The sequence below is a fragment of the Agelaius phoeniceus genome, chromosome 4, assembly GCF_051311805.1.
Source record: "Agelaius phoeniceus isolate bAgePho1 chromosome 4, bAgePho1.hap1, whole genome shotgun sequence".
Taxonomy (NCBI): domain Eukaryota; kingdom Metazoa; phylum Chordata; class Aves; order Passeriformes; family Icteridae; genus Agelaius; species Agelaius phoeniceus.
The window spans coordinates 5414409-5439851 of record NC_135268.1 but is presented as its reverse complement, the minus strand read 5'-3'; the positions used below and the strand labels follow the sequence as shown (position 1 = coordinate 5439851).

General features: G+C 41.9%; 2 protein-coding genes across 2 annotated transcripts in view; both read right to left on the bottom strand.

Annotated features, from left to right (window-relative positions):
* The window catches only part of ABHD18 (abhydrolase domain containing 18), a 79386-nt gene that overhangs the window by 51989 nt on the left and 1954 nt on the right, over positions 1–25443 (bottom strand). The gene's annotated exons all lie outside the window — the stretch shown is intronic.
* Positions 648–24571, bottom strand: HSPA4L (heat shock protein family A (Hsp70) member 4 like). The gene is made up of 19 exons (XM_054632582.2): positions 24266–24571; positions 20991–21048; positions 20239–20379; positions 19136–19258; positions 17738–17837; positions 16742–16875; positions 15871–16115; positions 15711–15787; positions 14405–14556; positions 13838–13944; positions 13343–13476; positions 11975–12177; positions 9844–9945; positions 9231–9368; positions 8758–8883; positions 8042–8149; positions 7058–7177; positions 6533–6694; positions 648–5730 (listed from the first exon to the last, which is right to left on the bottom strand). The coding sequence occupies exons 1-19, from the start codon at positions 24370–24372 to the stop codon at positions 5536–5538; spliced, it is 2532 nt and encodes an 843-aa protein (XP_054488557.1). The 5' UTR covers positions 24373–24571; the 3' UTR covers positions 648–5535.

Genomic DNA, 25443 nt, shown 5'->3' with positions numbered 1-25443 from the left:
CTGTCCTATGAAATTAATATAGCTGAAATACTTTATTATTTATTGAGCTATGAGGATGCAAAGCCTGGATGAAACACAGACTTTGAGGAGCTTTTAAAGTGTAGCAAGGAAGATGGATATAAAAATGTTGAATTATGTTGTTTTGGTGCTTTTGTGTTGGTTATGCAGAATTCTACAGTCATTGCATCCTGGTGGAGGACACAGGGATTCCTGTTACACTGCTAGGACATGGAAAAATTGCTGGAGGAATGCCACAGGTTGCTGCTCTGCATCTGCTCAGAGAATCAGCTGTGCTCAAAGCTATCAATTTCACTTCAAGGCACAGGAAAACTACCTGGAACTTGTATGCTGCAGTAAGTCATTCATGAATTACTGGGAACTTGGGAATTTGTGTTTATCCTAACACAGAGATGTGATGGCAGCTGTGAAAATGACTGCAGTTCCCCAGAGGCAATGCAGTGCTGTGTTTGAGCTGCAGCAGCCTGGGCCAGAGAAGGTGAGAGAAACAACACCAGGACAGGTCAGGCACCAAAAATGCCTTTATCTTACCTGTGGCCTTTTGGACAAACTCCAGTTGTATCAACCCACAACATCAGACAAAAGCTGCTTTAAGAACACTGATGCAAAAATGAGGTCTTGGGTGGCCATTTCTGGTTCAAGTAGCTGTTTATATATTTATTATAATTATACACAACCTTGACAATCTGTATTGCCATTCAAAAATAAATCCAAGTCTTGTCAATTTGCACATGATCTGTTACTACTAAGGATCCCATTTACATACATGGTAAACATTTTCCATACTTAAACACTGCTTGAAATTCTGATGCTCCCATCTCCTCCCCCCGCATCCCCTGGAGTCAGACTATGGAAAGAAACTTTTCCAAGCACTGCAACATTCAGGGACTACCACCTTTTCTGATCAATTTAATTAAACTATTTCAACACTTGGTAGAGGTGGCTGGTGGGTATAGCTCTTAATTGCATTTTTGTTAAAAATTATTCTTGATGGATTTCATTGCAATGATTCCTGGTTTTCATTGCTTGACATGTTTCCTTCTGACCAGGAAAGAAGGAAACCAAAGTTTAGCAGCTGTATCAAGTAAGTCACATCAAGCACATTCCTGGTTTAATATTCTGCAGTGCCAACAGTCATATTTAGTTGTTTTCACTGTTATTGACATGTGTAGTAAGTGGTTGAAGTCTTCAACTTTCAACTGCAGAAAATGAAGAATTCAGCTAGGAGTCAGCCACCACACACTTTTAAGAGCTTGTGTTTATACTCCAACTGCTATCTTGGGAGCTGAAATTATTATTTATGAGGCATTAACGACTTTTGTTAAGCAACATGTTTTTTACCACCTCTTTTGAGTGTTTCTGTCTCCTTGTGCCCAGAAGAAGAAAAAACCTAAGAGTAGCAGAAGTGTAAGAGGCAACAAAATATTCCTCCATCCAGTTAATAACCTAACAGCTAGTAGCAATTAATATAAGCATCCTTAGGGCAGGGAGACCTTACACCAGCCCACAACTCAAGTTTGGGCATCTGAGCTTCACTTGAGAAGGGGTCCCAGAAGTGTGGAAGTATTACAGTGTGATTACACAGCAATGACAAGTCCTATTTTGAGGAATGAGCTTCGTGATGTCTGAATCTATGGGAATTGAATTTAGCTTCTTCTCCTAGAGCAGCTGGGCAGGTGCTTTGAACCAGCAAACACAGCATGTTTGCACCATGGCTTTGTGTTTTGGATGCTAGCATTGGTTAACTGACAGGCATGGAAAACCAAGAGCTCTGACAAGTGTAGATTCCAACTTTTGTTAAGGCTGTTCATTTTTCACACTGGTGTCAAAAAATAATTGGGAAGAAAATCCTGCCAGCTCCTTGCTTGTTTCCTGAAACTACATTTACACAATCCTGACATGAAAACCCCCACTTAAATATGGAGTATTTGAGAACTGTTATTAGCCATCTGTAGGAGAGACTGGAGTTCAGCACACAGAGATGTTGCAAAACATTAAGGAATTTCAAATGTTGAAGATACAAAGAAATCCCATCAACACACAGATTGGATGCTTTACCTTAAACCACCCCAAGGGGTCCCAAACGCTGGAGCTGCACTGCAGACACTGCACTGCTTCCCTCCATGCTCTGCCCTGGGGCCTTGGCAGGGAACACAGCTTGTGGAATACAGGTTGAGTGTTTCCCAGCTGCCCCTGAGCAGCCAGGACCAGCTGCTCACTGCTCTGCAAACATGCCCCAAAGGCAATGTTTGAGCAGTGCAAGGACACTGCCAGAAGCCAGCAAGGGAGAGGAGTCTTAGTTCAAATTCAGACATACAAAAATCAAATCCTTCATTCACAATCAAGGGGTATTTTGTCATGAAGCAGCAGCTTCAAGAAAGAGCATAAAACCCGAACTTGAGTGTTTATGTTACATCTGAAGCTCAAAGGAACTCCTTGGAGTCTAAAGTACCGTAATAATAAAAGTGGAAAGGAACTCATTAATCAGTTCTAGACTAAACTCAGTTTAGTAAAGAAAATTAAAACAAATAAATTGTGAAGTCCTTTCTTGAGCAAGTCCATTAATGCTCCACACAGGAGACAATGAGTCCTCTTCAAAGGAAAGGAGGAAGCTCTTACTGGTAAAATGAACCAATATATCTATGGTTTCTGTATAGAAAATGAACCAATGTATCTGGTTTCTAACTAAATCTCTACATGACACTTCAGAACCCAATTTACAAAACTTTTGTTTTTTAAACAAACTCTACTGCCTTTACAAAGATAGTGTTGCTTCCTTTTTTTCTTTTTGTGAGACATGGAGGGAACATTTTCAAATATTAGAAATGTATCTTGCCCTCAGCAGAAAGTTTCAGGTAAGACATAATCAACAAATACCTGCTGTTATAATATACAAGATGCAGAGCAGCAGACTGCTGCTGGTTCCCTACCAAAACTTGGTGTTGCCAAGACACTCACTCTGGGGCTGTCAGGGGAGGCAGAGAGACCTTGCTCATTGAGTCTGACACACAAAACCACAAGTTGTGCCTAGTGTGTAAGTACTTAAATCTGTCCTGGTGAAATCTCCTCTTTCTAACAGGAACCAGATTACATATGAGCAAGTCATACATTAATGTGAACCTCACTGTGAAAGATCAACTCTGCCATCCCAAATGGGATTCCTAACATGGACCTCAGAGCCAGCTTCTGTGGGCTGCATTCCTCTTCAGAGGGATCTAGAGACAGACCAGATGCACAGCAGGAAAACCTCCCATTCTAAGAAAACTTGACTACAACTGTTTGTCTGAACCATATCTGCTTTTAAGTGTGCAGAATTATTCTAGCCTTTATCCTAAGCACTGCTTCAGATATCTGTGATGTGGTATTAAGCATCTGATGGCCATGAGCAGAGGACACTCAGTTCTTGCACATGAGCCTTTAGCTACTGGAGAACTGACACTGGAGATTTCTGCAGTTTTGTGCTCTTCTACCACAGGTACCAAGAAGTCTACCTAGACAAATTATTGTGTAGCTGGATTTTAGGAAGCCAGTACTTGAGAATGCTGCTCATTACACTGCTGTGGTAAAAGCCATTAGGATATAAATGGTGTTAAAGCCTACAAGACCCAAGCCAGCCCAGGCTGACTGATGCTGCAGTACCGTCACACCTCAGCACCAGAGGAGTGACAACCGTGGCAGAACTCAGGACTGAGGTCACAGAGGAGCTGAGCTGCAGAACAGCTCTCCTCAAAGTCACTCAGTTTTTGCTCAAGGACATTAAACATGTGAACTTACAGTGTCAGACCACCCACTCTGACTGCATGGAAGAGAGAAAAGTAGATGCATCTCAGTCACTTGAAGTCAGTCATGAAGATGCAATTCCAGCACTTGAACTAGTCTGGCAGATTTCTGTACAGCCATGAATGACGCTTCCATTTTCTGTGAAGGTATGAGAGAGTTGAATTCACCTCTCCCAGGGGTCATGAGTTACTTTCTGGCATGAGCAGTGGTAGAAGATGAATGGCATGGCTGAAGATAAATGGCTGTCAAACCCAGAAACAAGACTGTGGTTCTTCACTTGTTTACAACAACAACACCTCCTACGGGAGAACTGCTGTAGGAGTGCCTGGTTAACATCTGAATTTGTTTCTGGGACAGACTTCAAGTCACTGCAGCATTACACTGCAACTTATTTTAGCTTCTTATGCTAGGTAAAAAAAACACTTTTCATACTTAGACTAGCCCACTGCCATTCTGGTAACAGAAGGGTTTTGAAGTCAATAGTGACTGGCTTTAGCAAGTGCAGCAGCACCTCAGTGACTGACAGAAGCATTTGGAATATATTTGGGACATAGACTGGACCTTGACAACATTTAAGATGTATCAAAGAAAACAGTGATTTTCTACTGTGTAATACATTGTATACACTTTCATTAGAGAGCTAAATGACCAAAGCTAAGTGGTAAACTATGCAAATTCATCAGGTAGATTCCACCTTTGGGGTAATAATATCCAGTTTTTAAGCTCTTTTGTTTTGGTCCTTGACCAAAAAATTTATGTGCTGAGCATCAAGGCTTAAAGAAGCTCTCAGCACTTCTTCCAAGTTTGCACCAAACAGCATTTAAGCCACCTCAAAATCAGGGTGCTGACACCCAGTTTGCACAGCACTGCTGCTGTTGTTTCTCCTCCCCAGGATGAGATACAATCAGATGGAAATGGAATTCAAAACAAAAGAAGCGTTAATAGTTCCACGTGCAATGAGACATTTTCAAGGGAAAGCTACGCAGCAGGCCTTGAATGTTCTCCCCTCTCGTGCTGTTCTCACCAGCATCACCCTGTCCTAGGCTCAGCAGGGTATGTACAGCAACGTGCAGAGACCAGGGATTCCAGCACCCAGCAGAGCCACGGTGCTGGAGCAGTCTGCAGTGAAGACTGGTAGTGGGATGGGAACCCAAAAAACGCCAAAAAGCTCCGATTATTCAGTTCCTATGAAAAAGACCGTACAATTCTCATGGTACATCAACAAGATGGACTGGTATGCCAACTAACCTCTATTTTAATATTTAAATTATAACAATACAATAACTAGAAAAGGTCAGTGCTTCAAGTGACAGGTTTTGCCACTTCAATTCCAATATTTTTCCAAAATAAAGATGCGATTAGATCTACACTTGAGCATCAGTAGTGCAATACAGTATCCTTTCCTGAATAAAGGAGCTGAGGTTTATCCACAATAAAAGCTTTAAATAAGGTAGATTGTTGCCATTTATATATCAATTCTGTATGTTTGATATAAAATATATTGGGAAAGCTTCAACTGACTTATACAATCTACATTTGGCTAAAGCTCCACATAAGCAGCATCAGTGGAAATGAACATCAGAGGTGTACTTAATATAAAACACTTTCAAAACTACTCAGCAACAAATGACAGAAGTTTGGCTAAGAATAACTGAACATCTGAGGTGTGTACCAGACAAAAAGAATGGACCCTGTGGTTACTTGCACTATTTTAATGAAGTAAAAGAAATGCAAGGTTTAGTCCACTTCCATTTCTCCGGGGGGTTTGGTCTGCTGGGGGTTGTCCTTGGCTGGTTCGGGCTTTGTTTCAGCAGCGCTCTGTCCGTTCACGGGCCCGTTGTGCTCCCCGTTAGCTTTGGCCTGCCCCTCACTGGGAGCTTCTATCTTCGGCTTGGGCTTGGACAGAATGGGGTTACAGAAGCTATCCAATTCCTGGTTGTGACACAAGTGAGACAGCAAGGTCATTTGGGGGCACAGCAACTGCACCCAACTACACTGCCTCTCATTTGTACTGTCCCTAACTGTCACCGTGGTACTTTATGAAAAAATCCCTTCACCAGGATTTTTTCTCCTGGGAAGCTGGGAAGCTTCAGCTTCTCCGTGTTTTGCTCCTCTGGAATGTGATTTGGAGAATTATTTACCCAGCATGTGAATTGTTTTAATTATTGGCCAATCACAGCCAGCTCTGTTGGACTCTGAGTCAGTCACGGGTTTTTATTATCATTCTTGTCTAGCCTTCTGATGTCTCCTTTCTCTTTCTTTAGTATAGTTTTAGTATATCATTTTCTTTTAATATAATATAATAAGTCAGCCTTCTGAGAACTTGGAGTCAATTCTCATCTCTCACCTCACCTCATCCTGGGGATCCTCACAACACTGCAACACCTAATGGCCTGGAATGTTGTTGTCAAGGACCAGACTTCTCTAGTCTGCAAAGTCTAGAAACTTCAAAAAAAACCTTTCACTACCCAAGGAGCTTCTGATTTGCTACAAACCTGTATGTGACAGCCCATTCTGTAGAAACCTGGTGCTGTAAATCCAGGGTATTGTGCACAGGTACTACTGTAAATCAAGAGCCAGCACTGAAGAGTGCTCTGACTGCTGCCCTCTCTGTATAAGACCTTTCAACAGCTTTAAAATCTCTGCAGATGTGTAATTCTAGCTCAGATCTAGGCTAAAATCTGGTTCAGGAAAAACTGATTAGAATGCAACAAGTACAATTATTATTTTTTACCTTAGATTTTGCTAGTATTTCTGCCACTTTGACAACTGGATCCTGAGTTAGACTGAGTTTGTTCTGGGCATTCATTTTGCTGTTCAACCAATTCATAGCCTCATTAATGTATTTTTCAACTTTCTCCATCTCAGCAGGATCTAAGTGGTCGTATTTTTCATCCTAAGGGGAGAGAGAGAGAGAGAGAGAGAGGTATTTGTATCACCAATTAAAATATGCTGCCCACCCAATTAAGTTAATCTTTGAAGTTACAGAAACACTGGTAACAGCTGTTAGGTTCAGAGATCCATTTCAGGTGGTACCAGCCACCACAAAAACCACAGGAATCTCTGATTTATGTTCTCAAGATGCAGTTCTTTCTGCTGGCAATAATGAACAAGTTTAAAGTTCTCAGGGGCAGAAGTACAACAGCCCTTCTAAAGCAGTGCAAGAGGTAACTTTACAGGATTTATTTAAACACAAAAAACTCTACAGGCAAACTCAAAACACCTACAATCATTTAACAACTAAATCATTTGCCTTTACCTTATTTTTGTATGCTTCTACTGCTTTCATAAGGAGCTGAATCTTCTTCCCCAGTTCATTTAGAACTTTTGGTCTCTCTTCATGTTCCATGCATCTTTCCTGGATAGGCTGTCCAAATTTCTGGAATAATAAGCACAAAGATCTTTACAAAACATGTATTTCCTTTAGTCTGCTCTAAGAATACAATGCAGCATGGGAAGGAAGGCTGCCTTAAACTCCTTTTCTCATCCCTCCAAAGGGCCAAGTCTTTGCATACTGCTTTAGTCCAACAACAAAAAAAAGCAGAAGGTTAAACACAGGAATAGTGACTGTTCTTTCTAGGGTTGGTATTTTGCTGTTTTTTGCAAAAAGAGCTTTTGGAACAGAAACCAGTGAGGCTTTAAGGGATGCTTTAATTTTTAAGTAGTTAATCTGAAAACATCTAATTTTATCCACTGTTTGCTTTTTCCTTCTCTTGAATCCAGGCAGTTGCCTGGATCTACACTGCTGTTTCCATTAATTATTCCTCCCCTTGAGGAAATGTGACTGGAGAGTAAACAGCTGGAACCCAAGGGCTAGACACATACTTCAACTTCCAATAAAGTAGGTAGTTATTCATCAGAACTCGTATTTTCCCCATTAGATCCTTAAAATCTGAAGCATTTGTCATCAATAAACAAATGCTACAATGGAAGCTACTGTTAAAGCACCCCAGAGCCTTTATTGTTGGATATTAGACCCAAAAGTTGGTCTTGCTGTACATCTAAAGAAGATCACTAAGAACAGGGAAAACAGAATGTATATTCTGGAACATAATTCTCATTACCCAGGAGTGCAGTCAAACTACTCAGAAGTCTGACAGAAAATTCCCAGAGCAATTAAATCTATTACCAGTAGTGACAGTCTGCTTCATTTCAACCATCTTCAAATTAGGAACACAACTCACATTAAACTGTATTTCTAGTTCTAAATATGAGTTTTCTAGAGAACAACTTAAAACCTTACTTTTAATTCCTGAAGCTTATCCATGTATACTTGTTTTGGCTGGTCCTCTCCATCTTCATAAAGCCAGTTTTCTGTGTCCTCCAACATCAAGGTCAGCTTGTTTGAGTCCTACAAAGCAAATTATGGACACTCCAAGTCAGAAAGGAACACATCAAATGAGACTTCTCTCCCTGGCACGAACCCACCCTACTCAAAAAAGGACTGCTTCATCAGCTTAAAATAAATATTCCAAGTGAGAGTAAAGGAAAACAGTAATTAACAGACTTCAAAGCCAAGATTTTACAGTGATGAGAGAGGCAGGACAACCCTACTCATGTGATTTGCAGGTGAAGTTTACCAGAGTTATAAAATCAGTCCTGAGGCTATTTAAGGCAGTCCATGCACCTCTGAAAAGTGTTCCATATTATCTGTTCATTTCCTTTTTCTTCCTACCCACTCATGACATTCAGAGCCTACTTTCCTGTGCTGACCATAGGGTTTTCCTTTACTTTCTGCCTGCATCCCTGACCCTTCCTTGCCACTGAGGAGCTTCTCAGGCAGTCAAGAACTCTGCAAGTCAAATGTCAGGTCTAAACATTAACCTGAACTTCATTGAAGCCATCTCCTATTCCAAACCTAGTCCAAGAGACCCCAGCAGCCTCCACAGAACACACACACAAAATTTACCAACACAAAGAAACTTTTCCCAACAGCTGAAATGTATAAACAGGTCTTACTTCTTCAGTGATGAATTTCTCAAAGGCTCCACACAGCTTGTCTCTGAATTCATACACATATTCTTCAACAGCATTCTTAGCATCATTTCGTTCCTTCTCCAGCTTGTCTTGCATCATCATCTTCCCCTAGGGTGGAGAAAGGCACACTGAAAACTGAAAGCATTTTTAAGTGTCAAGCTTAGTGACTACACTTCAAACTGTACCAGAGAAGATGGCAAAGACCTGATAATTCACAATTACTGATAAAAATGTTCATCTCTGTGTAAGTCATCACTACAAGCACAACCAGAATGGGCTAAGTCCAGAGAAACTGAGTCATTTCAACAAAAACCCAAACCACAACCAAAACCTGTTACAATTATGGGCAACTTTCTAAAGAATTCTAAATTAGCTAAGTCAATGATTGCAACTATTTTTTAGATACTTATTTCCAGTGACATTAATTTGAGCAGTCACCTCTTTATGCTGCTTACCTCATTTTCTATATAGGAATTGATCAGATCTTGTCCCAGCTGCCTACAGAGGCTTGCCTGTATAGGGAGGTCAATACTCTTAACTTTTGTTTTAGCCTTTGGCTGGGAGGGATGATCTTGCTTTTCTCCAGAAGCAGCCTATGAAAAGAGTGACACCACTAAGAAACTTGCAGGAATTTTAAGTATTACTACATTTACGACCAAAAAAGAAAGACAGATGAAACTAGTTAAGACAGCTACAAATAATTATTATGTAAATTAAGCACCTAATTATTTCTCTATATTCAAAATCACCATTACCTTAGTTCGGATCCAAACAGGTGAAATTAATTTCTTTAAAGAACTGTTAAGTAAACTTGTTCAAAAGCTTAAAGCACTGCATATTATTCTTCACAGTGTTTCCCAATCTCCCTAAATTCTATCTTCATTATAAAACCAGGTTAAACAGCAGAAACCTGCTTCAAAGTCTTAATCATGCTATGTTGAAAATTAAAGTGCTATGGAAAGATTCCCTACTTATCCTCTAAACACAGTCCCATGTTTTCCAACTAGCAAAATCAGTTGAGTGTGAGAATACTGGGCTAAAAATGTCCTATCAATACTGAACACAAACCTTTGTTTCAGTTCCAGCATTTTCAGTTTCCTCATCTGCCTGGTTCTGTTGTTCAGCTTGACTTTTCTGCACACCTTCTTCTTGATCAACCTGCATTTTATCCTGCAGAGAGTTACATAACTGAATGCAAAGGTTTGCTGTAAGATTGAGGACTGATATCAATTGCAGTAAATCCCAGACAACACACAAACTTCACAATCAATCTTGAAAATTTATGGTTCACCATGTTTAAACAGGCATTTTGATGTAGTATTTGTAGTATTTTTATTTATAACTTGCAAATTAAATGAAAATTCTACTCTACTGCTTGATGTTGCTGTCTGTCCCCATTACATAATTACACTAAGCCTTGTGAATACTCACTTGAAATTAGAAACAAATACATATAAAATGGAACCAAAGAACATTCTAGCAACACACCACCAACACAGGAAACAACAATGGATTCTCTATGGAACAGCCAGAACTTTGACCTCCTGTCATTTCTGACTTAAACTTTAAAGGTTGCAACCCAAAGCAGAAGTCATTTAATCACTGCAGTTAATTACCTGCATCTGTCTCAAAAGGCAGTGAAATCAATAAAAATCAGCTTCTGTAGTGGTAACCTCTTGGGAGTACATGAGCAACTTATCTTCCCTCCATGCCACCCAAAATAAAGAGAGCCTCACTTCAATTTTTCAGTAAGTTTATCACTTTTGCCTTATTCTAACTTTAACAATCTGACTGGTAAATTACCAGTGCAGATCATTTGGTTTAAGTAATATAGTTCCATGTCATCACCCAAAAACACTTCTAATGACACAGTAATGGGTAAGCCTGGTGTTTTCAGGATGATTCTAATACTCAGTGATCCAGAGCATTAATAACTAACAAGCTGTAGCTGAGATCTGAAAGGCCCAAGACTGCCTCCATGACAAGGAATTAATATTTCTGGATTCACAAACTACATATGAATGGAGAATAATTTACTACTAGTTCTGCAAAACAATAAGAACAATTGTTGAAGATTTCAAACTCTATCACAGGCGCCTATGTTGCAGTTCAAAGTGGAGAACAGGAAGACTACTTCTACCAAATTTCAAATTTTGTCACCTGAGAGTAGGAAAAGAGTAATATCTAAATCCTCACTTGCTGTTCTTACTGTTCACACAGAAAAGCCAACAGCTGGAAGGAACTGCTTTGCCTACAGGAAACAGCTAGAGAGGGGATAACAGGACACACAGACAAGACAAACCTCCTCCTCAGAGTCGAGGGCATGATCCTCAATACTGAAAGGTAATTGCTGACAAGCACCATGGTGAAACAGAAGATGTGTTAGTGCTACAAATGGAAAGCCTGAGCATGGAAGCAGCTACTCTCACACTGAATTCAGCACACTCCCAGTAAGCTCCACGTGCCTCTTACACTAAAGGCCAGCTCCAGCACTTCCAACCTTTGCTCACTTCATCACCAACATCATGTATGGAGCTGCACCATGCTCAGCATTTCAAATATGCCCACATTCCTGGAAAGCAGTGTAGTCTTTAAGAAGTTGCTTATACCAATTATGTAATGCTAGTTGTGTAACCATTTGCTCTAATTCCTGTAGAATATCCAACTAAGGTGGGAGAAGCTAAGGCCAAATCCTAGGAGAAAGGCTGTCAGGGCCAGTGTTGGTGTTGCTGTTTCCAGCTCCAAAGTGGCACCCAGTCCTCAACTCTGCACTGCAAAGGGGCACCTCACTGGCAGCTACTTTCAGGAGGCAGTGCAATTTTCCATGTATAGAGAAATGCCATATACTTTTTACTCAGTGAAAATATACTTTGTGAGGAAAAACCTTTAGAATTAATTTGTCAGCAGATCTCATTAAATACTCTGCCTTTTGCTAACAACACTAGATAATGCCAAGACTAGTAGAGAGATGATAAAGAACAATGAAAAAACTACTTTATGACTTTTTTAGAATCCCATTCTTTGTTCTTATTGCCACACTCAAGCAATAAACATGAAGAAACATGTTACATAACCAAAGAAGTAATTTAAGGGTGGAGAAGCAGTAACCACCAGAAGCCAAGCAGGGCCATTCACCCTGCAATTATCGGCTCTCATTGTTGCCACAATGACAGTGAAGACGTTTACAAGCTTTACATACCAGCTCCTCATCTCTGCCTTGGTTCTTACTTGCTGACTCGGTGTCCATGGGGGTGTCGTTGTGCTCCCCCTCCACGCTCAGCTTCTCGATGATGGACGCGCTGGCCACGCTGAACAGCCCGTGGATGTTGACTCGCACTTTCACCTTCACCTTGGAGTTGTCGCCGTCGTGCTGGGGACTCACGTTCTGAATGGTGAAACGCCCTTGGGAACGACAGAAATAGCTTTAATTGTTGTCCCAAAACGCAGAGGAAGGGCGGGAAAACCCCGAACACATTCCTTAAAGGGTGTTAATTTAAACAGCAAGTTCACTGTTTGGAAACTTTCTACTTAGCTGACAATCCTACAGTGTAAGCTGCAAGTAGATAAACTAAAAGCTGGTTCCCCAATTATTATCAGCTCACTGATAAATTTGCTTTATCTGTATTTATAAAAAATAGACAATACTTTACTAGGTGTTCTACTTCTCTGTTGCCTTCTGTAACCACCACACTAGAGAAACTACTCTGATTTCATCTCAAATGGTTTCTTTTGTCCACGTAACTCAAACTTCACACTGAAAAATAAAACGTTAACAGAGATAAAATATTCTGCTTCACTTTCATAACATGCCTGCACTACACTTTCTGGAAAATGAATAGTGCTTAGCAAGGTTTCTGAAAGCAGTGGGGTTGATACTTTATTTTGCAACTTGCAGAAAATTTAAGTGTAGATGATGTGCATATGTAAAGGAGAATGTTTCTTCCTCAGGACCACAGACTTCTTGCATAGACAGCCAAACAGATAGCAAATTTGTACCTGATTCATGAATCAGTGAATAAACAATGAATTAAAGAAGTGTACTAATAACTGCAAAAAAGTAGCATTAGCTAACAAGAAACTTATTAATGCCATCTAATTCTTCAGCCTTTACTACAGATGCTTATATTTTATATTCTCAGATTAACAGAAAGAGACATGACAGCATGAGACAAGTTATCTGTCCAGACAGGCAACAGCTCCTTTGATCCAATTTTTTTGAAAAATACAGGCTGGCAGGCACATAAGATCCTAATCAATTTTATAGAATCTAAAAGAACCAGGCAATAGAGCACTAAACTCTTTGTGCCTACTTCTTTTGAAGCATTCAGTAACTGTAAAGATAGAGAGAAGGATGAATGCAGAATTTTTTTAGGCATGTCAAATAGAGATGTCAACATGGTTTGCTCACTACACTTAAATCAAGAAGCCTGTGCTGAGCCTTCCTAAAGGAACTAAGCTTTTCAGTAAGCTAGAAAATATGGAAGTAACATATCTCACAGGAGAGAAGAACCACTTTTTCCTGTATCAAAAGGAGCTAGGGATGGGGGTTTTATTCCCATGTCCTTACCTATTCTGGAATCAGGATAAGGCACTTCGTGTGGATGGGTATAATAAGCTTCCAAGTCAAAAGGCTCTTTCTTGTGGAAGGTAATTACTTTTGAGAATGGAGCAGCATGGTTCTTACTGAAGACTTCACACTCCCTACAGCAATAAACATTAGATAACATTAAACCTCTGAGCATAACTTGATGGATAATCAAAGTCAAGGTAATGTTAACAATCAGCAGCCCTGCTGACCAAGCAACTGAGTAATTTGGTTTAAGTCAGTTTTTAACAAGAGTTGGAGGTTGAAGGCCTCTAGGTCTCAAAGCTGGACTCTGCATTTTATGTCACACTTATTAAAAATTAGGCAACTTCAACCCAACATTCTAATTAACTGTATTTCCAATTGTTGAGCAGTAACTGGAACCCAAAAGGTAAAATGCTAAAAAAGAAAATTAGACTTTCAACATTTTTCTTTATATCTAAACACACACTGTTTTGTTGGCACTGTACAACTTACCCTGTTCCTTCTTCATAAGATGATTTCCATCTCAGTGTTATGGAGTAAGGAACAACATCTGTGATGGAAAACTCACGCACTTTAAAAGCTGGAGAAAGAATTGCACACTAGGGGAAAAAAGAGACCACAAATTTATTATATCCATGTGGTCAAATAAATAGCAAGTACAAGAATTAATACTTATCATATAGGTCATATGGAGGTCCTGCTTATCACAGACTTTTTTTTTTTTTAAAACAGAAACTTCCTAGAGTTAACTGAACTGAAAGACTTAACTAAATTAATAGGTATTATTTCTTCAGTGATTTTCAGCGAAGGTTCCAAATGACAAAACAGAAGTGGAACAGCAGAATTTAGGTTCTCAAATTTAACAGGTCTTTTCAACAAGCCCGTCCCTCTAACATGACACAGCAAATTAATGAATGTAACAGAATTCCAATTAGTGCAAGAACAAGTAAGACTCTACATCTTGTCTCAGCTGCAGTACCTTTTGCTTGTGATTAGCTGGATTTCATTAGTACATTTTGTTAAAGAAGCAATATTGAAGTTTTATTTCAGGAACTATACCTGCAAGGCACAGCCTCTTGCAACAGCTTCATCAGCATTTAGGGTGGTGCTTATCTCTTTACAGAAAAAGTTAGAGATCTGTTCCTTCACTGCTGGAATTCTAGTAGCCCCACCTACTATTTCTATACTGTAGATATCTTCACGCTGAAGTTCTAGAAAAGAGAGTGCATGCCCTTAAGTTATCATCAAGGTATCAGAAAGCTATCTTTGGACAAAAAAAAAGAAGAGAAAAAAATAAAAGCTCTCTTATTATCTAGACACTGTGACAAGTGCTGAATGTATTTCATGGCTGAAAAGATCTTTAAAACTCTTTGTCCCTCCTGTAGGCTACAAGGTTTTGTAGTTGCACAAACCTGGGAAATGCAGAAGCCAAGCATCAATGAGAACAGCTGTTCTTTAAAGAGTGCTGTCCATGTGCATCCCCTTTCTGCTCTGCATGAACTCAGAAAGGTGAAACTGGGTCTTCTGCACTACTGGACAGTATCTCACCTCTCCCAAAAAAACCAACAAAATGAAACCCAAATAGATCTCATTTTAATATTTGGCTGAATTTTGCTTGCCAAAAGAGAAAAGAAAACCTTTAAAGCCAATATATGTAAAAAATAGCACATTGTGCTTGAAGGTTAACTTTTTGATTCTGGAATCAGGATATGTGTATGAAGTAATCTCAAACAACTGTCAGTCCTTGAACAGCTCTGCTCAGCAGTTACTCAGGTTTTTAATTCCTGGATTTGCTATCGAGCCAAGTCACAAGATCAGCAGAATTCTTCCCTTTCAGTTGAAGGTGATGGAATTGGGGGTAAAACCTTCCCTGTTAAAGTCTACTTCTCTCCTTTACACTACATTAGCCAAAAAAAAAAAGAAAAAAAGAATTACTTTGTTATTGGCACATGCTTTAGGTAATTCAATTTAAGAGTATACTGCCAAATTACCAGGTCAGTGAGGACATGTAAGTACCACATGGAACAGGCTGGCCAGAAGGTTGCAGTAAAGAATAGTATCTTTTACTATCATCATTTTGGTTTGGTTATTTGGTGGTTTTTTTAAATAAATTCAGAGTGCCAACCTTTTCCATGACAAAGGGTGAATGAGGGTCAATAACCAAGGTTGCAGAGCAGCATGTGCACTAAATGAGGCGGGAATGGGATCATGCATTCATGGCAAGCATATGAATGGAACTTACATTTAACTTTTCAGTATTTAGCTTTGCAATTCTAATAAATACAAAAATACATTGAAAAGATAATCATTAAAGAGATCAGGAACGACTGGATTACTAGCAGCACCTCAAGTAACTTCTACTTACTGGCTTGATCCATGGCTGCTCTTAGGGGAGGCTCCACTCTGGCCAGAAGGGCAGCACACAGCTGCTCGAACTGAGCTCTGCAGGGCAGGGAGAGTGTTGGTGTTACCAGGCTGCTCAGAGACCACAAGCCCTGGCCCAGAGTGGGAACAACACCCAGTACCTGTTCATCTTACTGGAGACATCCAGGTCGTTCATGAAGCACTCGATGTTGAGGGGAAGGTCGGAGGCGTTGGCGCTCATCAGCTTCTTGAGCTTCTCACATTCCTGATACAATCGCAGCAGGGCTCGGGGGTTCTCTTTTACATTCAGCTTGTATTTTGTCCTAAATTCTTCAGAGAAGTAATCTACCAAAGCCTCATCAAAATTCCTGCCACCTACGAAAGGGTCAAAGGTAGTGGCCAAGACCTGGCAGAAGTCAAAGAATGAGATCAGAAGTTATCAGACAAGGTTTGTGCTGTGTCATTTACTCAGCAAAGCAAGAAGTGCCATCATTGCCTTCCACACAGCTTCAGAGGGCATTTGGCTACCAGAGACAGGCCCACAAGAGCATTCAGCCTTTAGTAGGTCACAGACAAAAAAGTCTCTGAACCAGGAGGCAAAGATTGTGCAGCTTTGCTTCACATCCCGCTGGATTTAGACGTTGAACTGTCGTGGATGGCACAAAAAAAAACCCCCAACATCTCACAGTGACTCAAGACAGTTCAAGAGTCGCCCATAAGTGAGTCAGTTGCACAAGTGCAACACTTAAGAAGCTCCCTGAATATGCAAATATTTCAGGGATATGACACAAAAACTGTGCAGTGTCCTTAATGATCGAGCACTTTGCAAAACACACTTCAGGATGCTACACTTCTGCATTTTACAAAAACTGACTTGATGAAATAGCCAAAATGTAACACAAAGGTTCTGTATACCCCATTTAAAAAATATTTTCTACAGACATTTATTTTAAAAAAAAACTAATCTTTCCACAGAGCAGTATTTTGAGTTTTAAATACTTCAGGCTTTTAATGTACAACTTCAAAGATTACCTTCAGTTTTCCCTTGTTAAAAGCACAGATGGAAACCTGATATGCAGAATGCCCCATATCTACAAAGACCACATTTCTTGGCTTCTCTTCCAAGGCTGGCAGATCTTGCTTGTATATTCCATAGGCTAATGCAACTGGAAAACACCAACCCATGGAAGGTAAGGGGAAGGCACACACAGCTGCAGACCATACATTAAAAGCACTACCAAGAGACAGACACTGCCCATGTTCACCCTTTCTAAAGACCTTCATAATCCTTATTAAAAAGTCAAAATTGTGTTGAAAACACATTTTTCACTGACAAGAGAAAAAGATGTCAAGTGAAAGTTGAGCACTAACAAAGAATCCCCCTGTATTTCCATTCTGCTTGTAGCCAAATGAACACTGCAATCTATGAAACTGCACAGATTAGGACTCATGCCTACAGCTCTCCCTTGAAATGCCTTAGCTTTGAAAAATTCAAGCATGCCCAAGAGATAAAGGAAATGCTTTGGAAAATTCATTTACACAAATCTATGCTTTCACAACCAGCACTCATTTGGAAAGCTTTTTCAACTTTCTAAAAGCAAAGAGAATCAAGAAAAATAAAAATTACAGATTTAATCAGATCCAACTTTGGTCCCCATGAAGTGTTAGGCATTTCAATGCTCTACCTCAGAATTCACCAGAACCAGAAGAAGGGAGTAAACTACTTTATAGAAACAGTTGTGCCATTGCTACAGCTGACAGGACTGCCACAACTTAAAGCACAGATGCCAGGTTTATTTCCAAAGCTATTCCCAAGTGTGAGTGTGCTCAGGTTAGCAAACCCCAGCTCTCATGGTGCCTCCCAAGTGCTGCACGCCACGCCACTGCTGTGTTTCCAGTTCCCAAACTGGAATGGGCAGTACTAGCCTGGACAGCTCTCTCCCAAGCTCCCAATTGTGTAAGAGCAGGGTGTCATCACCCTGACATTCAACAGCCTCAAAGGACAAAAAAAAAGTCCTGGCCCTTTACCTGCTGTAGTTTCATTCATCAGCTTCAGACAATTTAATCCTGCAATCTGTGCAGCTGCCATTACAGACCTTCTTTCAGCATCAGTGAAGAAACTGGGGACCTGTTTCCAAAAATAATGACATTGGATATTATAGGATATGGATTTTTTAATTTAGAGTAGTCAGACTTGCACATCAAGCTATCCTATAAATGTCATTACCACAAGAAACTGTTATAAGCTAACCTCAAATTATTAAAGCTGTCTGAATAAATCAGCGAGCTAATTCGTTTCAGTGCATATTTTAATTAAAAATTCAAAATATGCCAAAAATGAAGTTGCATCCAGGGTTGTTTTAAATAAAGCAGATTTTAACATGCAAAACAAAAAAATCCTGAAAATGTTTTCTTAGATTGAGTTTGAATGAGTCTTTCACCTCAAAATTATCACCAGTTTCTGGAAACACTTGTGCAGGACAAAAAAAAAAAAACCAAAACCCAACAAATATTCACACAGAGCCCCACAGTAAGTCACTGGCAGAAGCACTGGAATCCAGCTTGAACCTGCATCCCTTTTCCAGCTATCACTGCCAGCTTACAGTGTGCTGCAAGGTTCAGTGCCACCAAAAATAGCCACAGCACCATCAGAGCCCATTTAGGATCTGGCTGCAATCAGCTGGCACCTCTTCAGCAGCCTCTCGAGCAGAACTCCATTTTGTTTGTGTGTTTTGTTGGCCACCACTGTGGGGCATTGCCAAGGATGCCTGGGTGTGTGGGAGGTATTCTCCCAGCTTAAGGAAGCAAGGAAAAAGATCAAAGCAGGTTTTGAAGAGCTCAAGTACACAGCTTTCCAGTTCCCATGGCTGTGCCTGACAGAGAAGGGATAACTGCAAACCTTCGTGCCCAAACTTCCCACCAGGGCCAGTAAACAAACACCATGCCAAAAGCAGGCACAGGACTGTGGATCCAACAAAATAAAAAGACTTTTTCAAACAAAGCCAAGTGGTCCCTCAGAGCCCTAAATTCAGGCAACTCTCAAGTGCATTACAACAGTGTTCACCCATGCAACAAGAAAGAAACTTAACAAGAATTTAGGAAGGTTCTTTGGAAGCAAGGAGGATGTGCTTACACCTAGGACAGCTCCCATCTGTAACAAGAACTACAGTAATCAGAAATCCTGTCTGTAGCCCTTGGAGACAGACAGACTGCATCAGCTGAAGCACTGTGTCCTTTCTGAAAATACACTCTGGATTCAACAACCTTTTCATCTCCTCAAACATGCTTCAAGAAGGATTCTCATCTGGAAAACCTGCCACAAAGGCCCATTTTTGGGGATATGATTTCCATCTGCTACTTGAACCTCTTACCATGGTATAAATGGCCCTGGCTGGCATAATTCTGCAATAAATATACACAACTTACTGAAATCACACAGTCAGCCACTGGTTTCTTCAGAGCACTTTCTGAAGTCTCTTTCAGCTTGGCCAGCAGCATTCCTGTGATCTGTTCCACTGCAAACAGTCTCTCTTCATCCAGGTACCTCACCTGGAACAGAGAATTGGGATTCTGTGATCAATCATCCCAACCTTGCTCTCAAGATGTGCAACTTCATAACAATTATTATGAATTATTAATTCATAATCATGGATTATTATTCATAATGCTGAGCATTGAGACCCACTGAACACCAGGCTCTAGACACAAGTAACTCCATTTCTATTGATCTGTGCTCCCTACAACAAATCTTCAACAGTTCAGTTTGGGGTTTTTCTTTTTCATTTTTTTTTTTTGGGAAGCTTCACACCTCAGTTATCTTAAGGGACTATTCACAATGATACAGTATTTCTGCTGCTTGTGTATTTTGAAAAAGCAGCAAAAAAAAAAAGAGCATAATATAAGTAGGATCACATTGTGCTATAACACAGGCTAAAAATAAAAGTTTTGGAGCAATCCCAAGGAACATTTGCTTCCTGCAACAGTCACCCAAGCACAGGAGGCAGGGAAGGTGTAAACCAGGCAATTCCAGCACTCCTGCCTGCTCAGGAAACATGGTTGAATCCTCAGCCTCCATGGGAGGTTCTGTGTCCTGAATTCCTAACCAGCTATCATCTCTCCAGCAATCCCAAGCACATTTAGTTTGGAAGCCAATTAAAGCTAACTTGTCCAAATTTCATATTCAGAGCATTATGTTGTTTTCCTGACACTTGGCCTCTGCATGTCTGATGGGAACTAATAATCTCACACTGTAATTACAAAGATTTGAAGATAAATCTAGTAAGGCCAAGTGAAAAGCTAATGTGACTAAGGAAAATTATTATGATTGATAAGAAGCCTCAATGGACATTTTGGAGAAAGTACAGACTTATTAAGAGACACAGCAATTTTCTAAATTTCTAAATTTTCACATTTCTAAATTTCAGATTTTCTAAAGGAAAATGCAAGTGACCACAGAGGAAGTGAAGTGACAAGGGCCCAAAGTGCTCATCTCTAGCATCAGAGAGATTCCACCCAAAGCTCTCGCTCACCTTTACTCCTACAGAGCCATTTGGCATCTTCTGAAGCTCATAGGGAAGTTTGGCCCTCTCAGCTTGGATGTAAGGATCTTCAAATGCTCTTCCATGCAGTTTTTTGAAGCCATGGACTGCATTTTTTACATTGGTGATGATCTGTGGCAAAGATACTTCCATTACCCATAACATCCTGATAAAGAGGACTGTGCAGAAAGGAATTTTTCATGTTGGGCTTAATGCACACACTGACCTGTGTCAAGCCCCACACATTCACTGAAAAGCAAAGTGTGAGGAGAGTGAAAGAATCATCTACTTTTTAATCTATGGCCCCTATTAGAAAAATTCCTATGTACTTCTCTCTGTAATATCCAATAACTTGCTGCCATCAATTTTCACTGTACTTTTTATTTTAGAGGAGCTTTCTGATACAGCATAAAATATTTAAGATCCTATATTGTTGCAGTGGCTGCCTGCAGGAACTAATGAAGTTATTACCTACATTAACCTTAAATGAACCTTCAACAAATTAACACATTTCCCTTCCTTTAAAGTTCTCCTCTAATTCAGATCCCATCTGGATGTAAAGCCTCCCCACACCTGTTCTCTCATCAGTGTTTTAACCTAGTCATTTTCAGGACAGCCTTTTAACCAAAGAAAGAACCAAAACAAACAAATCCCAGTGAACACAATACTATAAACTATTACAGGACATTCTTCTCCAAGATGAACTTGTTTACAGGTCAAAAAAAGTTTTTTGATCCATTTACCTGGCTCTTTGCTGCATTCCCGATGGCTCGGGTCTTGGATCCTAAAGATATACATGCTCTAAGCAAAAAAAAAAAAAAAGGAATAAAATAAAATAAAATTCAGCTTTAAAAGAAAACATCATAAAATATTTCTGTGGTATTTTAGAACACCTACAAAAATTCAAGCAGCAGGACATGGATGTGTTAAATAACAGCATTACTGCATGAAGCACCAGAAGCTGAAGTGGAATTCTAGTTATTTTGCTCTTTGTAAATTAGCTTAGAAACAGCAAACAACTGCAACTGTTGCCATTTTAACTGCATTTAAGGAATTCTGAGAAAGCTGAAATGTTCCACAGTTCTTATCACGAAGGAAAGGCACTGATAGCTCCTTCTGGCTCACAGGTTAAAACCTCAGAAGCCTGAGAGAGCTCATCCAAACCCCTGAACTTTACCAGCCAGGATCTCTCAGCTCTACAACCCCTGAGTCTCACAGGGCCACATTCACACTCTAAAAGCCTCAGCAGCAACCCTAAGACAACAATTAAATCCCCACAAACCAAGGGAGCTGAACGAGCTGTGAAACGCTTCCAGAGCCGAGCACTACCAGGTCCCTCCTGCGAACGGGCACCGAGGGAGGGAGAGAGGGACCTGGGGACAGCTCCCTCGCAGGCACTGCTCTAATCCACAGCTCCCCGCAGCTTCCTGGCTACCAGGAACACCCCGGGATCAGCAAGGGCTGCCTCAAACCCCAGCCACCAGCTGGCCTCTCAGCACTGCCTTTGGAAATGTTCTGTTCTATTCTGGAAGGTACCAACACTGTTATCTTCACATCACCTGAAATACAACTCTGCCCCAAAAGGCAGCTCTGGCCAGGACCATTCAGGAGGAACAGAGAAACTCGGATTTCACACAGCTCAATGTAATTGTTTAATGCAGGCATAAAGGTCAATCCAGCACCCTGCTTCCCCTCCACCACTGAGGGCACTGCAATTTGGCAGGATTTTCTAGCAACTTCTTCTCTGTGACATCCAAAACCTTCACCAGATTTAACTGCTGCAAACACACGAGGCATTTCCCTACATTTTCAAAGAGGCAGCTCAGCTTGCACAAACAACTTTTATAATTCTACAGTTCCCCAATTCCTCCTTGTGATAATTAGGGGAAATCAGATAAACGAGCAATTTCCAAGGCAAGCAAATGATTTACAAACGAATGCTATTGCATCACACCTTTCCAGTGCAGGAATCTGCCTCTGCTCACAGCCAGCACAACTCCTGCCACGAGTCATTTCAATTCATTCCAGCACAGGGGGATGGATGGCTTTACCCTCCTGCAGCTGGGAAGCAGAGATGCCAAAAAAATAAATGTGCCCTCCTTGGCTTCAAAAAATTCAGTCGTTTCCAAGATTCCTTATTACATCACCTTAATTACAGCATGTGATCACATTAATCACACCTGGTGTGAAGTAAGTTATGAGCTATCAGCAACGGCCTTGTTTTCCCACAAAACCACAGTGGGTGAGGCAGAGCACCTGAAAGGACCATTTGCCACGAGCTTAACGTGCCAGAAGCACTGGAAATGTGCTCAACAGCCCTGCTGAAGTTCCCAGGTCAGGAGAAATCAAGTGTCAGTTTTCCAAGAGATACAGGGCCAAAAGCCAGGAAATATCCAGGTTCTTGGCAGGATCTTTTCCCCTTCTTTCTAAAGTGCTTGTGCTAAAGCTTCAAGGATGATACATGGCTCTTGTGACGCTGGATTACAGAATGTAATTAACTAAAGCACCTGCATGATGTGAGCACCTCCATAGGAATAAGTTCATTTAAATAAGTCCACATTCAAATAAGTTCATTTACTGTGCTGCTGTGTGCAATAAGGGAAGTTCTGATGATTGAAGAATTAGATCTGTCTGCATCACTCGAATCCCACTTAAAGTAAAGATTTAGCTACTATGGGAAACTTACATAACAGTAATAACCTGTTACATTTCTATTTACCTTTGGTTGATTTCTTTTGAGACAGTAACACTAGAAAAAATGTTTTGCGAGGTCTCCTGTATTACCCCATTTTGAGATAGAAAAGGTCAATGAAAATCTCACTTAAAGTATGACAGGTACTGCCTTTAAGTGTATGTGCACCCCAGATGCTGTAATTGCTAAATTGAAACTCTTTCATAATCACTTTCCAAGTATCTTGAAAGTACAGTTAATCAGACATTAGTGTGAAAAACATCGAATGCAGGTAAGCCTAACTGCACAGAACACACCCCAAAAAGAGCTAAAAAACAGAAGTGCCCTTCATCACAAGGGAGAAGGAAACTGCAGCTGCCTGAGGATTCTCTGGGCAACAATTTCATGGGATACTTTGCATTTGAAAGGCCAGAGAATTTCAGTTCTCACTGCATATCTGTGCACAAGGATAATTACTTCCTGAGAGCTCACATGAGAAGCATATTATTCTAAATAGCAAAAAGAATTTTCAAGAGTATTCCCATTAAAACAGACGGCGTGCTCTTCGGCCATCAACTTCTTTGTACTTTTAAAAACCAACTTTTTAGAAAGCAAACCTACATTTCCCCGAGACCAGGGCAGCAGCGCTGAACTTACTACAGTCTCGCACAGCAGGAACAGCTTTCTCTGTTGGCTCCGAGCCCCTTTGTAAAAAGAGAAGCACCATCCAACCCCCGATTTTCCTGAGTGTTACACGAATCCCTGAATCCTCCTTCAAAATTATGCACAGATGGAGCTCTAAAAAATCCTAGACGTATCCCATAGAAACAGAGGAGCAATATCTCCACCTACTCTTGCGTCTCCCATCATCACGGACGCTGCCCGGTGCCCCCCCCGTTCCCCGCCAGACCTCGCTATTCCAGGGCCGGCAGATGCGCTGCGAGCACGAACAGGTTCAAAGAAAGGGAACTCATCGCGCCGTGAATCAACCTCCTCCTCCTCCTCCTCAGTCTCGCCACCACTCGTGTAATTGCTAATGGGAACGCTCCCAGCCCTGGCAGCCGATCCGGAGCCGGGCAAACACGCTCACTCCAGGGGTATCCCTGGCTACCCGAGAGCCCTGCGAGGAGCGCACCGCCCCGGGCTCCTCCGGCGGCGCAGCGCGGGATTTCAAGGGCACGCCGGCACCGCCGGGAAACCGGCACGCACCCCGTACACCCCGCTGTTCCCGGCACACGCGTTCCCGGCAAGGCGCTCTCCGCCACCTCCCGGCTCTGCCGGCACCGCCGCGCCGGGGATCCCGCGGGGGGACGCCGGCGGGCGGGGCCCGGGCGCGCCGCTACTCACGGCGTGCAGCGGTCGCTGTACTCGTTGGCGATGGTCTCGATGCCGCCGCTCCGCGCCACGCCGATGTAGCAGTTGAGGAAGCCGAGGTCGATGCCCACCACGGACATGGCTGCGCCCGGCGCTGGCTCTGGCGCTGGGACCGGCACTGGGGCTCCGCGCCCGCCGCTCCCCCACTGCGGAGCGCCGGCACCAACCGGCAGCGGGCCCGCCGTGCGCAGGCGCCGCCGGCGGGGAGCCCGCCCGGCCCCGGCGCCGCCTCGGCTCTTTCCGGCAGGGCTCGGGCGGCGCTGCCCTTCCAGAAGGATCTGGAACGGGAGGGATGCGGGCGAACGGGGCGGGAGCGGCGCCGCCCAGAGCGGCAGAGCGTCAGCGCTGCGCTGGGACCGCCCCGGCCGCCTTAAAGGCTCCGGGCAGCGCGGCTGGCTCGGGGCTGTCGGTGCCACACGGGCCGAGTTAATGAGATTATAACAATCCCCAGCAATTAGTGCAGAGCGGCCATGGGGCCATTGGCGCGCCCGCTCTGAGGAGGGGACAGCCCCTCACGGAGAGCCCCAGAGGGCTGAGGTGCAGGGCGAGCCCTGCGCTGTGTGAAAAACGCGTGTTTTATGACTGGCTTTTCGCAAATATTAAAAGGAATAGCATATGTGTTATGTTAGGAAGTTATGCTGTATTAATTTTTTTATTGGCGCGGCCGCTCTGAGGAGCCGCCCTGAGGAGGGGACAGCCCCTCACGGAGAGCCCCAGAGGGCTGAGGTGCAGGGCGAGCCCTGCGCTGTGTGAAGAACGCGTGTTTTATGATTGACTTTTCGCAAATATTTAAAGGAATATCATATGTGTTATGTTAGGAAGTTATGCTGTATTAATTTTTTTATTGGCGCGCCCGCTCTGAGGGGCCGCCCTGAGGAGGGGACAGCCCCTCACGGAGGAGCCCCAGAGGGCTGAGGTGCAGGGCGAGCCCTGCGCTGTGTGAAAAACGCGTGTTTTATTTTCGCAAATACTAAAAGGAATATCACGTGTATTAAGTTAGGAAGTTATGCTGTATTAATTTTTAAAAAAATCTCTTATCGGAAGAAACTAACTTCTTCCTGCCTCGCTCAGTCTTGAAGATGCCATTAGAATTAAGAGAAAGAAAGTGACACTGACCAGACAGAATCCTGTGTTTGGATGGAATTTATGTA